Here is a 14,276-nt window from a genome sequence, read left to right as displayed (position 1 = left end):
AAGTTAATAAAGTTTGGCCTCTGTTGACAGTTCAATTAAAAGAGAAATGACTGATTTTATGCTGTGGGAGGCAACTCACGTCTCTCCGATTATGGCTCCTTTAAATCTTTCATTCAATTATATATTTATATTTTCTCTGAAAACATTCCTGCCTGGGTGAATTAGTGCGTTTGCCGGCAGCAGAGATTGTGACATGTTTGAGTCCAGAGAGTTAGGGTCATGACTGCATTGACATGTGTGTTAGACAGCTGGATGATGATGTGACTTCCGTGACTTTCCCAGCAGGTGAAAAATTGCCTTAAAAAGCCAATTCACTCCGCATTAATAATTAAAATTGGCATCAATGTAGCTCTTGCGGCAACAGTCAAACTTCCTTTGTCACACTTGTGAGATTTAACACGACCGTGGTTGGTGGTAAAGAGACGACAGTGGAAATATGGACTAAAAACAAGAAGGGAAGTCCGAGCGATCAAAGTTTTCGGATTTCCGTGGACGACAAATTAATCGAAATTTCTGTTGTTCTCCCCGAGTCACCTCGCACAATTTTCGCTCGTGCGCCGACTGTTTAAAAATGCATCCCGGGGTGACACAAGTGCAACCCCTGAAAAACAGAGCAAATTATTCATGACGCTTGCGAGGTACAAGTTGACATTTTCTCCTCTTTTAAGGTCAGGATGCTTCAACTCGAACATGAGGCGAGAAGGAGGAGAGCAGGTTTTGAGACCATCTCGCTCCCGTTGCCTTCCTACATAATAAAGAAGATGAGTGGATGGGCCCGGCAGCTACGCCGGATGCTTCACCGGGGAAAATACTCCTGTGGCTCGTCGTGAATGTTACCAGATGTGACATTTTGAGGCAAAAACTGAGACTCGATCTCCAACATGTGAGGCGCAATTCAAGGCTCGGGACGGCACGCTTCTGCTTTTCAGCTGGAGTTTCCCCGCACGGCCATCACTGTGATACTACAGAGTGCTGTGAAAGCCCAAACTCAACATGTCTAGCACAGCATGTTTATCTTACAAACGTGCATTTCTGATGTTTCTAAATAATTCAAGAATTTCAGTAAGTTTAATTTCAACTGCTTCCTTCCAAGTATTCATTTGCCAGTCATGTTTATTTTAAAGAAAGAACCGCAATAATCATATTCACATCGTAGCCTTGTACATGCTTGTAACTATAAATATTTCATATACAAGTAGTAATATAGATAGATATAGGTTACTAGTAGCAATTATAGCACTTGTTTTACTCGCATTTCTTTAGAGGCCTTTAGAAGGTTCCTTTTTTTTTTTATTGTTAATAGGTAAAGGTCCTGTATTATTCATGTTTTCAACATTGGACCGTCGTGGAGATGCCTCCACAGTTTAATTGAAAGAATAAATATTATACATAAACAGTCCTCTGTTTAGAGAACACTTGCTTTGAGCTTCAGATCTCTGCATTCTAGCACGCATCTGTGAAAAGTGGAGGAAGAGAAAGAAGAAGAATGGACTTTTCTTATTCATGGCCAGTTTGACAGTCCAATATTTTCTATTAAAATATTGGTAAGGGGGATTTTTTTTTTTTTTTTTTTTAATAATATGGGACCTTCGAGTCATTTGAAAAGGTAAATTCACCTTTTTATCAGAAGAATTTAAATCCTTAATAGACTAACTTAGCCTAACTTCCTTACCCTTAGCCTGGTCATTTGAATAGTATTGTGTTCATTATTAGCTTAAGCAGGTTTTTAACAAAGGTTTGTGTTACTTGCACATTGCATCATAGACTCCTTCATCAATTGAGACACTTCAGAGAGCTTTTTAAACCACACTTTCATTTTGCACGTGCACGTCAGACAATAACACTTTCACAGGAACATCAGTCGACATTACCACAGCAGCAAAAGTCAAGTGCATGCACGAACGTTGCTTCCAAAAAAACTGCAAGAAGGCGGACGGAACAGACACGCATGCGGAGATACATCAGGCCACCTGACGTGCACAAACAAGCTCGGCTCGTGTGCCTTAAGTGAACTTACCCGCCTGCAGAATTGTGGCGCAACAGTCAGACGCAGACAGACACAGCTCGAGTCCCTCCCAGAGCGCGCACACACACACACACACACACACACGCACCCTCACACACACTTACACGCGCGCACACACGGGCACAGACACGCACGCACAACCTCGCACACGCCCACACGAGTACACAGCCCTGCAGGGGGGAAACTCACCTTGAGGTCTCTGTGTACCACCCCCATCTGATGGCAGTGGAGCACGGCCTCCAGGATCTGCTGGATGCAGTGACTGCACGCAAACAGCAGGGGGAGCAGGTTAGTCTGAGCACATCCAGCCCCCAACTAACTGTCACATCCATGCAGCGGCAGCGTCGTCTCTGTGCAAGGCAGCGCGCACAGAATCGCAATCGTCATCATCATCATCATCATCATCATCATCGCTGTGACACGCGCGCACTCACACGCACTAAACATGAGCTCACAGTGCGCTCGCAGCACTTTTTTCTTTCTTTTTTTTTTTTTTCTATCCCCCAGACACGCACACAAACGCACACACAAACACACAAACACAAGTGTGAAGAGTGAACCTGTCTGTGAACTACGCTATTTTCTGTGATTCGAGGACGGGCCAAACATTAGTCAGGCCGTGTGGGAGGAAGCTGCAGCTCCGTGTGGGCGGCACTGTGTCTAACCTGCACATTCTCCTGTGTAATTTATTCCGGAATGCCAGCAACGCCACTTTTGACAAAATATTTTAGCAGCTTTTTTCTTTTTTTCTTTTTTCCCCCTCCCTCTCCCTTCTACCCAAAGCGTCTGCGGCAGACACGGCTCTGCTGTTACTATGCTACGCTAGCTCTCCCTCTACCTTTTTATGTGTGTGTTTTTTTTTTGTTTTTTTTTTAACTTGTCTCCCTCATTTGTGATGCCAAGCCGCTCATTCATTCACCGACACTCACTCACTCACTCCCTCACTCCCTCACTTGCTCAATCACTCCCTCAATCACTCGCACTCTTTCCCAGAAGCACGCTGGGCCGACTGCTGGGACCCCCACAGGGAAATTCGCAATTCTAGTTCAGGTCATCCAAAATAGTGCAACAAGAGTCCCAAAAAGCAAAGCCTGAGCACAGGCAAGACGCACAGGAAACAGACAGACGGACGGACGGACGGACGGACAGACAGCAGGCACAGGCAGGTCGTTGTAAGTCACAGGCAGGTAAAAGAAAAAAAAAAGGAAAAAAGATCATTGAACACAAGCATGAGAAGAGCAACCCCCCCCCCCCCTTCCAGCCCCGCAGCGCACCCCGGCGGGGGAGGCCGCAGACAGACAGACGCAAATGCAAATGAGAGACACGCGCACACACACCTTGAGGTCCCTGTGCACTATGTCATGTTGGTGGGTGTAAGACACACTGTCTAGAATCTGATGGATACAGTGACTGTGGAGACAAAACGACAGGGTGAGGGGCAGATAAAGAGGAGGGAACACAGAGCAAGGGAAAAAAAAGAACATCTGACAGGAGGACGCACACACATCGCTCGGCCCGTCGTGACGAGTTAACAGATCTGCGCCACTGGCCGGCGCCGGGGGCCTCGAGAACGAAAAACAGGCAAACGTGGAGATAAAACATTGTTGGTTCCCACGGGGCGGCGCCGGCGACACGCCAAGCGGCGCCATTGATAAATGGGCCGCGTTTAATAAAAGCTCTCTCAACATTCACGCCCACGGCGGACAACATCGGGAGCCTCTCGGGGGTGACGCCACCGGCTGAGGACACAGCAGCATGCAGATTACGGATACATTGATCTTGGTCTGGGCCGCCTCCTGGGGCAAAAGTGGGATTCTGCAGCCACGCAAGTGCATGTTTTTCCAGCGCTACTGCGGAGCGAAACGCTAACATCGGAACAAAAACATGCCTGCGCTCACCAGGGTGAGGGAGGAGCAGGGAGGGGCATCGGGGGCGGGGGGGGGCTCTAACCAGATTACATCATCAAAATATGAATCATGCGTGCACACATAAACACAAATTTTATTTCCCCCCAGGTTCTTTATTGCAGTCATGTAAAAAAAAAAAAAAGTGTACTATTTATAGCAGCAGTATGTACTGTAGTTAAACCTTTACGTTGCATTTCCAGATCTTTTGTATTCAAATGTATATATTTAAATCAATGACAGGTGAATTGACAGCCCTGCCATTCACATAGCGCCTCCTGCTGGCCGGGTACAGAAGAAGAAGAACACACTTTCTTCTCCTTTTAGACTAGAAAGGCGACGCTTGTTATAGATGGAGGTGTTGAAGTAGGCATGTGAAGCGTTTCCATGAAGTGTGAAAGGGTGCTGGGCAGGCGACCAAACCACAGTTAACTGTGTATGGATTTCTCAATTTCCACTATAAAGCACCATTTATGTTCTAACTGAAGCCCCTCCCCCCGACCATCTTGCTGGTAATATTTCGCTTTATTATGAATTTGTTTATTCGCAAAAGCCTGAGTTTTTCAATTAAAGAAACTGCGGTTCTAAATGTTTCCACTGGATGTCGCAGTGATGTTTTTGCTACGTAAATAAACTGTTAATACTGGAGCCGAGCAAGTAGGCCCAAGCGCAGCCACTCCGAAGCTACATTGTCTTTCTGCCTACCCTGCTGCGTCTCCTATCTGCCACCCTCATTGCCCCAAAATGTCCTTGTCGAAAAATAGGAAAGTGGGTGCAGAGTGCAGGGCGCTCCAACAACACCACCAGTAAAACAAAGAAAACAATCTGAAGTTGTTTGTATTTTTTAAGTGATAATTATACCATGATTTTACTAGTGTAGCCCGCTTGCGAATAGATTTTTCTCTACGAACTAAAATTAGTTTGACACCCCTGATCTAAGTAATTTGCAGGAAGGAATTTGATGATGCAAGTTCTCTTCGAGGACACTAGGAGAAAACCTGAGGTAGAACTTTTGGCCGCTTGTGATGGAACACGTTTCGATTTTTGCCTGTTCGTATTTGTGTGACCTGCCCTTTAACGGGGTGGAGTGGGGTGGGTTAGGGAAGGGGGGTGGAGGAGGGGGGTGTGGGGGGGTGAGAGGGGAGAGCAGTTCTATGTGCAGATGGAGACCAGAGAGGAAACCGTTAGTGAAACGCTGTTGGATAGTAATCAAGCCATGCTAATCACACACCCACACAAAATCACATACAGTGTCACACACACACACACACACACACACACACACACACACACACACACACACACACACACACGCGCGCGCGCACACACACACACACACACACACAAAGACAATTTATGCAAAGAGAATGAAGGCAGATGGGAGGCAATAACATGAAAAATAGAGGAAACGCAAACAGATTAATAAAATAACACAGCAGTCAAACGATTTTATCAGCATCCGCCAGAACTGAGCATTTTCTTTTGCGGGAGGCTGCAAACAGAGGGACAAAAAAAAACAAAACGCTGCTGCCACATCAGTCTGCTCCACCGTCGCGTGGTGAGAAAATAGAGGACAGAAAGTGGGAATCATCAACTATTATTAAATCAATGAATGGCCCTCTGATGAGCATAAAGGCTTGGAGGCTTGGAGAAGAGGAAGGGTCACCTGTGGCCACACTGGACGTGACGACCGAGTGAGAGGAGTTCAGAGGGATCAGGAGGAGCGGCTGTGATCTGCTGCTCTCACCGTGTCTTTGCTTCTCCCCCCCCTTGTTCCCGTCTCTCTGGATGTCTCAGTCCCCTTCCTTTCTTCTCCTCTCCCTCGCCTCCACAAGCCGCCTCCACAGTCAAATTGATTTAAGTCTCCCTCCCAGGGAGGGAGGGGTGGCGGTCGGGGGGTGTGGGGGGTGGGAGGAGTTACAGCGTGGGCATGTGTGCATTTTGTGCATCATGCGTACGTTTGTTTCCATCTGTCTGAATTTTTTTTTTTTTTCGACCGCTCTTTCTGGGTGGGGGTGGAGGGTTATTTAAAAAGAAAAAAACACCCAAAACGACCTCGATTGCTATTCCGTGCACGGAGAGACGGAGCGACGCAGCGATCCATCCATCGGAGCGGTTGCCAATGTCGGTCCAAACAAGAGGAGGAGAAAAAGAAAAAAAAAAAGAAAAGAAAGAAAGAGGATCGTCAAAAATTAGCCTCTGCGCCAATGGCGGAGGAGGGGTTGTGGGAGTGGCCGGGCCGGGTGGTGGGGGTGGGGGGGCGGGGCGACTGCAGAGGCCAGAGGACGGACATATGGAGCGGGCCGGGCCCGGAGAAGACGTGAATCACGGCGTGTTTACCTGGCGTCTGCCTCGCTGTAGTACTCGCGGGCCACGATGTCCTCAAACAGCTCGCCGCCGGTCACCCTGGGAGAGACACACACGGCGGGACTTTAAAACACGACACCCCGCATCACCCAGCCTCCAGGTTCTCAGGAGCAGGGGGAACACACACACACACACACACACACAGGCAGCAACACACAAACACACACACACACACACACACACAGACGGGGGGGATGTCCTCATTAGGGGGAAACCCCCGACTGCAGGATTCACTCCAACAGGGTTGCCATGGAGACTGGCTCCAGTGCGGGGGAGTGCCGTATCCTCACATGTGTGTGTGTGTGTGTGTGCGTTAAAGTGGAAGCCGCAAGGATGGAGGTGGGGAGGACTGTTATGTAATGGGGGGGAACTGCCTCAGAAAAAAAACGGGAAGGAGGGGTGCGGTGGTGGTGGCGGGGGGCAGATAATGCGGATGTAAGGGAGGAAGGAGGCAGAAGAGGCGAGGACTGAAGGGAGGAAGGGAGGAGTGGTGGAAAAACCAAGTACCAGGGGAGAGATAGAGGAGGAGGAGGAGTAGGCAGCAGCAGCAGCAGCGGCAGCAGTATGGCAGGAAGGAAGAAGAGACGAGAAGAGACAAGCAGCAAGGAAGGAAGGAAGGGAAGGGGGGGGGGGGGGGAGGGGAGGGAGGAAGAAAAAGGAACTCACAGGTCAAAGATGAGATAGTGGAATCCCTCCTCTGAGATGCTGTCATGGAGGCGAACTGCAGGCAGGCAGGAGAGAGCGGAAACAAGCAGTCAGCCATCAAAACTCTGCTGCAGCCGTCGCCGTCGTGCTCGCAGACAGACGCTTCCAGTTCCGTCGCACGACACAACATTTTTTTATTTTATTTAATCTCATACGTTTTTACAATTTTCGCAAATCAGTCTGTGTCTGTGCGCTGCGACGTCGCTGACCTGTGGGGAAAAAACAACAACACAACATCCCAAACCCCCCCCCCCCCCCCCCCCCCCCCGCCCCTCCATCCTAAAAAAGGCACACGGCTTTATTAAAGCGTCACCCTCGGAGCGTCGGCTCATTCACAGTCATTAACGGGAGGCAATCGCACAAATCTATCCGGGATAAACTGAGTGGAACTAACGGGCGAGCTGACGGAGAGCAAGTTAAGGGGCTCCGAGAGCGTTTTTTGCGTCAAGCAGAGCGAGTTGCCTCGTTGTTCGGCGTGAGGGATGCGACGAGGCGAGGCCCGACGTGTGTTATCTGAGGGGATCCGGCGGAACGGAACAGAATTCGAACAAGTAAAAAAAAAAAAAAGCGGAATTTGATGTAAAAGTCTTTAAGTTTGGAAAAAGTCACTTTAAAAAATAGCTGTGAAGATCACATTTGGTAAAAATGAACATTTATGTGTAATGTGAAGAGTGGATCCAGTTATGAGAAGGCCTCGGTGTGAAGCCGCTGGATCTCTACAGTGGCCCAGATCAGCGAATCTGCTGCGGGGTTGTTTCATGTTTCCGAGTTAATGAGACTTAAGACCAAGTAGGACATTGGCGCTAACGCTTGACGAATATGGGAATACACGAATATTGCCAAACAAAATGGTATAATATAATAAAAATTGAATAATATTTTTAAAAATGTAATATCAGACAAGGTGATCCAAATTTTTTTAGTGACCATTGCTGAAAAAACATATATTTTTTATATATATATTTCTATGGGGTCTTATGGGTTAATCGAGGGGGGGGTCCAACCCCCTTCGCCCCCCCGTATCTCTCGCCTTTGATCACTCAGTCAGGTGGTTGTGCTGTCTGTACTCACCGATGTTGGGGTGCTTGAGCAATCTGCAGATCCGGGCTTCTCTCTCCAGCTTCTGATGGTCTGAAGAAGGACAGTCAAACTCTGGTTTTATCATCACACTCCCACCCATACAGTCAAGTCAAAACATTCATGCCCCATTCATGCAGAACGCACGATGTGTAGTTATTTGTGGGTAAGGAAATGATGTGAGACCTCATATTCTTTTTTTATTTATTTTTTTCCAAGTTAACAAAATGTCAAGCGGTTGATTTTTTTCCCCTCAAGGTTATTGACAGTGGGCGCCGAGATACAAACGACTCTCCTTCGTACATCTGTGAGAAGAGCCCGAGGGCTGCACTCGTCCCAGATGCCCATTTAGCCCCTCGTTCCAGATAGACACGACCAGGGAGGAGGGGGGAATCGGACGAGGGTGAAGGAGAGGAAGAGACGTGTGAGGAGAGGAAATAGCGGGATTGGAAATAATCAGGTATGAGGGAAGGAGAGGGGAAGTGTAGAGTTCAAGAGAGGGAAGTTAAAGGGCAAAACTGACAACACAAATGGCAATGACGGCACAGAGTGAGGCAACAGGAGGTGAATAGAGGGAAGACAAAAGGAGGGGAAAGATAAGAGAAGCACACAGCAGGGCTGATAACAGGGAGGAGACAGGAGGAGACAGGAGGACGTAGAGGAAAAGGTGGAGAGGATCAAAGGATCAAGAGGAGGAGGAGAGGAGAGAATATCAGCGATGACATGGAACGTCTGGCCAAGCCGTCTAGTCTTTCACTCTGAGACCAAATTGAGAGTCTCTTAAATCCCACAGAGGGATTAAATGCAATTTAAAATATATATATATGTGTAGTATAGGAGGTGAGATGGCCGACAGCCTCGTGTCTCGGCTGTGATTAAAGCTGCTGCTGTTTATTTTTAGCTTTGTTGTCGTGGAATTCTGAGGTGTTCAGCACATTACTCAAAGAGCAGGAATGGAAGGCAGGAGACAGGAGCTGGTGAAGAGGAAGCTGGTGAACAGGTGCTAGTGAACAGGGAGCTAGTGAACAGGAGCTGGTGAAGAGGGAGCTGGTGAACAGGTGCTAGTGAACAGGTGCTAGTGAACAGGGAGCTAGTGAACAGGTGCTAGTGAACAGGAGCTAGTGAACAGGTGCTAGTGAACAGGAGCTGGTGAACATGGAGCTAGTGAACAGGGAGCTAGTGAACAGGGAGCTGGTGAACAGGGAGCTGATGAACATGGAGCTAGTGAACAGGGAGCTGGTGAACAGGAGCTAGTGAACAGGGAGCTAGTGAACAGGGAGCTGGTGAACAGGTGCTAGTGAACATGGAGTCAGTGAACATGGAGCCGGTGAACAGGGAGCTGGTGAACAGGAGCTAGTGAACAGGGAGCTAGTGAACAGGAGCTAGTGAACAGGGAGCTAGTGAACAAGGAGCTGGTGAACAGGGAGCTGGTGAACATGGAGCCAGTGAACATGGAGCCGGTGAACAGGTGCTAGTGAACAGGGAGCTAGTGAACATGGAGCTGGTGAACAGGGAGCTGGTGAACATGGAGCTAGTGAACATGGAGCTGGTGAACATGGAGCTGGTGAACAGGGAGCTGGTGAAGAGGGAGCCGGTGAAGAGGGAGCTGGTGAACAGGTGCTAGTGAACAGGGAGATAGTGAACATGGAGCTGGTGAACAGGGAGCTGGTGAACATGGAGCTAGTGAACATGGAGCTGGTGAACAGGAGCTAGTGAACATGGAGCTGGTGAACAGGGAGCTGGTGAACAGGGAGCTGGTGAACATGGAGCTGGTGAACAGGGAGCTGGTGAACATGGAGCTAGTGAACATGGAGCTGGTGAACAGGAGCTAGTGAACAGGGAGCTGGTGAACAGGGAGCTGGTGAACATGGAGCTAGTGAACATGGAGCTGGTGAACAGGGAGCTGGTGAACATGGAGCTAGTGAACAGGGAGCTGGTGAACAGGGAGCTGGTGAACATGGAGCTGGTGAACAGGGAGCTGGTGAACATGGAGCTAGTGAACATGGAGCTGGTGAACAGGAGCTAGTGAACAGGGAGCTGGTGAACAGGTGCTAGTGAACAGGGAGCTGGTGAACAGGGAGCTGGTGAACAGGGAGATAGTGAACAGGTGCTAGTGAACATGGAGCTAGTGAACATGGAGCTAGTGAACAGGGAGCTGGTGAACAGGGAGCTGGTGAACATGGGCTGGTGAACAGGGTTTCTACACTGACACAGTAAGACACGTCAACGTTTTGCTCTGGGAAAACGTGCAATTTTGTTGCTTTTTTTTCCTCTTCTTTTTTTTTCGAAGGCGCAGATCCGGGAGCGTCATCTGGCTCACGCGCGCACGCAGGAACAGACGTGGACGCCTGGCACGCGCAGAAATCAAAAGCGCCCGCTAAAATATGCTAATGTGGGCTCTCAGATCTAGGACATACACACACTGGCTCACGTAACCATGAAAATCCCCCCACGATGCCTCGGCTTCTCCTTATTCCTTGCAGGAAACAGTCACCAGCCGGGGACGAAGAGGACGTATCCGCCTCTATTCTTTTTTTTTTTTTTCTTTCTTTTTTTTTTTCTTTCCACCTGTGTGTGTGTCCTCACCTCTGGCCGAGAGCTTTTTGGTGTTGATGATTTTGGCGGCGTACTCCTGGCCGGTGCAGAGCTTGACGCAGCGGCGCACCACGGAGAAGGCCCCCCTGGGAAACACAAGGCAGGGAGGACAGTGAGGAAGAGGAGGAGGAGGAGGAGATCGGTCAGCTTTGTCAGCAGGCGATCAGGCTGACCCCGCAGCCGTCCTGATGTCCCCTCTGCCTTCACAACAAACCTGACCTGAATGTGTGATGTCGAGATTTTGGCAACTGGAGGGAAGACAAACTGGCATCACTCCACAAAAAATGGTGTGTGTGTGTGTGTGTGTGTTTGTGTGTGTGTTTGTTTGTGTGTATTTATATACTGTATACATGTATGTGTGTGTCTGTATGTATGCATATGTGTCTATATTTATGTATGTATAGATCAGAAGGGGGCAAACTTTTTCACTGGTGGGCCACAATGGGTTCTAAAATGTGACAAAGGGGCTGTAGCAGGAGCAGAAGGGTGGAGTGTTTTGATGGCCCACCTCATAGGAGAGAAAGATATCATGGGCTGTGTAGAAAATGTGCTTTGATTTAAGTTGAAAATGTGCAAAAACATCAGAAGAAAATGTTTTTTGAAGTCCTCTTTGTCAAAGTGACTCTTAAAACACTGAATATTAAATTATTGAAATACAGCTTCTTACTAACAGTCACTGCTCATGAAAAAGCACAGATTTACGTTATGTTATTCTTCATTATGACATAATCATTACTGTGGCAGGAAACGCGAGAGTGCAGGGAAACGAAAACATAATAAATAAGGTTTGTTAATATAATTTCTTCAAGTTTGGCGGGCCAGATTGAAAAACTTAACGGGCCGCAAATGGCCCCCGGGGCGTAGTTTGCCCATGTCTGGTATAGATACATACAAATGTATGCATACATATACGCACATGCACACATTTTAGATGGATGGATGGATGGATAGATAGATAGATAGATAGATATATAGATGGATAGATGGATAGATAGATAGATAGATAGATGGATAGATAGATAGATAGATAGATGGATGGATGCAAACTTGCACACGGAAGCTTGACGGATGAGATTTTCAAATCAGAAATCTTGTGCGTCCAGCGAGCCGAACTTTATTAGAAAGCATTTTTTTCTTTTTTGCCCAAGTGTCCGTAGCCAATCAGCTTCCTTTTTGTCGTGATGGAGGGCATCTCACCTTATTGGGAAAAAAGTTATTTGTCTGCTGGAATCTCACACAGGAATTTTGCCCAATCAAATTTTCTTGTTTTCACTTTCAACAGGAAACTTTTTACACGATCCGAATCCAACAGATATCGGAATCCATCCAGCTGGCTTGCCAAGCTAGACTCAGAAATCTGCTGTCTCCGAATGTTTGGGCACATCCTGTGTAGTTTTCTTCTTCTTCCAAAAAAAACAACCACTAATCTTAACGGTGACCAACAGGGCGCAATGAATCAGCATCCGCGCAGCAGCGCCCCCTCTGGACACGTGTGAAGGCTGACGTGTCAGTCAGCCTTCCTCGACATCAGTGGCGTCAAAATATCAAGAGGCAGAGGAAGAGGGAGCGGCACTTTTTTTTTTTTCTCTCGTTCTCGAGGATAAGTGCCGTGGAGTGCCGAAGCGCCGAGGGCCACATCTTCCCCGTCGAAGCCGACAGAGACAAACAGAAATAACCACCTCTGTCGTTTTGCTGGCGCTAATTTTACCTCACCTCGCTGTTCGTTACGCAATCAAACACTCGCGCTCGCCCCGCAGAGCCCCCTGCCTCTCCCGCGAGCACTCCAACGTGTACGCATGAGAAGGAGGCCCGGTGAGTAAGCACGGCTCCCGCTGACACTCCAGCCACAAAACACCCCCTTACCCTCCCTTCCCCTGACATGACAGGCTAGGTGGGAGTCAGATAGTGGCGGGGGGGGCCTCAAACATCACTATTTTTAAGGGTCTCAGCTCCGGATTTCGTGCACGGATGAAGGCTGTGACATTTGGCTAAGAGCACGAGGGATCGCTAATGAGTGGAGGAAATGTTAAAGGTGAATAATAATAAGTCGCATGTCGTCGGAAGGAATGTTTTTTTTGTTTTGTTTTGTTTTTAGCGACGCTACCGTCACGTGCATTCCTGCGGGTTGGCAGGTTTCAGCCCACCAGCTCTGCAGCCGCAGTTTATGTTTGACGGATGAAGCCGAAGTGACAGCTCAGCCGAGCGTGAAACGCCGCGCATTAGGAATAAACATTATATTCGTTTGTTTGCAGCGGGCCGCTTCGTCACCCATACATGCCACTGACTCTCTCTCACACACACACACACACACACACACACACAGTGGGCCTTAGTGGATTATTTGGCAAAGAAACAGCCAACAAAGCGAAGATAAGCAGCGAGGGGAAGCTCGGAGTGAGAGAGCGCTGGCGCATCCTGCTGCCACTTCCCCCAGGAGCCAATTCCTTTAATGAAAAAAATAAATAAATCAGCGCAATAGTGCAATAAACATGATTAGCCTTGCCTTTAACATAATGCAGGCAATATGAAATGGCCACATGATAAACAAAAACAATGGCTGTGTATCATTTGAAGGCCTCTGGAGAGCAGCCTCTCTTCTGCCGAGCTGAACCTGACGAGGTCGTCATTAAGAATTTATCTTGGTATTGCAGAGTTAGCATGTTCTTCTATCAGCTCAGAAGTCTGATGGATGTGCAGTTTGAGTGGGCAGAGTAATGTCAGAGAACATGAGGCGCCATGCTTGGTGGTTTTTACGCACTTTAATTTCATACTTTAACATGCCGAAGTTGCAACGTGACCAGAAGCTAGCTTGATTGCGAACATTCTCAGCTGACCGCCCTCTGCTGGACATTATGACAACACATTATACAATAACGATAGACTGTCTTTTTGTTGTCTTACAGGTCAAGGGTGTAATTCTTTTGTAATTTTGAGAAGGGACGACATCAAGTGGTTTAATTTTCGATTGTAGCGCTCAACTCTCTCCCTCCCAAGCTTGCCAGTGAACTACGGTGGCCTACGCACACAAAACTAAATACCTTGCCCACCTTCTTTCTCGTTGGTTTACTTGAGAGTCATATGAAATGCGCTGTCAGGCGGGCTGGATTGTCCACACCAGGCTTCCTTAGAAATATGGCGGTGCAAGATGGCAGGTAACTGAGAGCAAGACCCTTGCAGTACATATATACTGAATATGAATATATGTAGAAGGAAAACCAAAATTTTTTTTTTGTCCAGCAGTATAATAAGCTTTTACCAATACAAAAAAATGTAAATCAGGCCAAATATTACGCACCGAAACTTTAAAAAAAAACAACAACATATAAGCATCAATAAAAGTAGATAATTATATTGGCCAACTTGTTTAGACACACAAGTCATGCACTGCTGATTGTTGATCAAACACAACCAACACATTTGTACAATTAACAAGCTCTAGCAGAAGAACAGGCAAGTGTATATTTCTCTTGCTAGATGAATACTCATTGGCCGCAGTGTTTCATTGACTTTAAATAAGCCGAGCTATAGAATCAGGGAAGGCCAAAAACCAACGACCGAAACTGTTTGTGTTGCTGCTTTTAAATTCACCTCACAGACACAGA

General features: G+C 47.7%; 2 protein-coding genes across 11 annotated transcripts in view; both read right to left on the bottom strand.

Moving 5' to 3' along the window:
- Nucleotides 1-14,276, bottom strand: part of nudcd3 (NudC domain containing 3) — a 57,586-nt gene that overhangs the window by 34,114 nt on the left and 9,196 nt on the right. The window lies entirely within an intron of this gene.
- camk2b2 (calcium/calmodulin-dependent protein kinase (CaM kinase) II beta 2) overlaps nucleotides 1-14,276 on the bottom strand; it is a 40,172-nt gene that overhangs the window by 24,100 nt on the left and 1,796 nt on the right. For 8 of the 10 annotated variants that reach the window (XM_076029634.1, XM_076029631.1, XM_076029637.1 and 5 more), the window contains exons 2-6: nucleotides 10,666-10,760; nucleotides 8,074-8,133; nucleotides 6,964-7,018; nucleotides 6,271-6,336; nucleotides 2,216-2,288 (exon numbers count right to left, since the gene is read on the bottom strand). In XM_076029634.1, coding sequence (XP_075885749.1) covers nucleotides 2,216-2,288; nucleotides 6,271-6,336; nucleotides 6,964-7,018; nucleotides 8,074-8,133; nucleotides 10,666-10,760 — 349 coding nt within the window. Of the gene's footprint in view, nucleotides 1-2,215; nucleotides 2,289-3,363; nucleotides 3,437-6,270; nucleotides 6,337-6,963; nucleotides 7,019-8,073; nucleotides 8,134-10,665; nucleotides 10,761-14,276 lie in introns of all 10 variants that reach the window. The other 2 variants (XM_076029632.1, XM_076029638.1) reach the window with 1 other exon arrangement.

This window comes from Nelusetta ayraudi, unplaced genomic scaffold (assembly GCF_046127955.1).
Source record: "Nelusetta ayraudi isolate G7.1 ecotype Tasmania unplaced genomic scaffold, CSIRO-AGI_Nayr_v1 ptg000026l, whole genome shotgun sequence".
Lineage (NCBI taxonomy): Eukaryota > Metazoa > Chordata > Actinopteri > Tetraodontiformes > Monacanthidae > Nelusetta > Nelusetta ayraudi.
The sequence above is the reverse complement of the archived record's forward strand: the minus strand, read 5'-3'. Positions and strand labels throughout refer to the sequence as shown.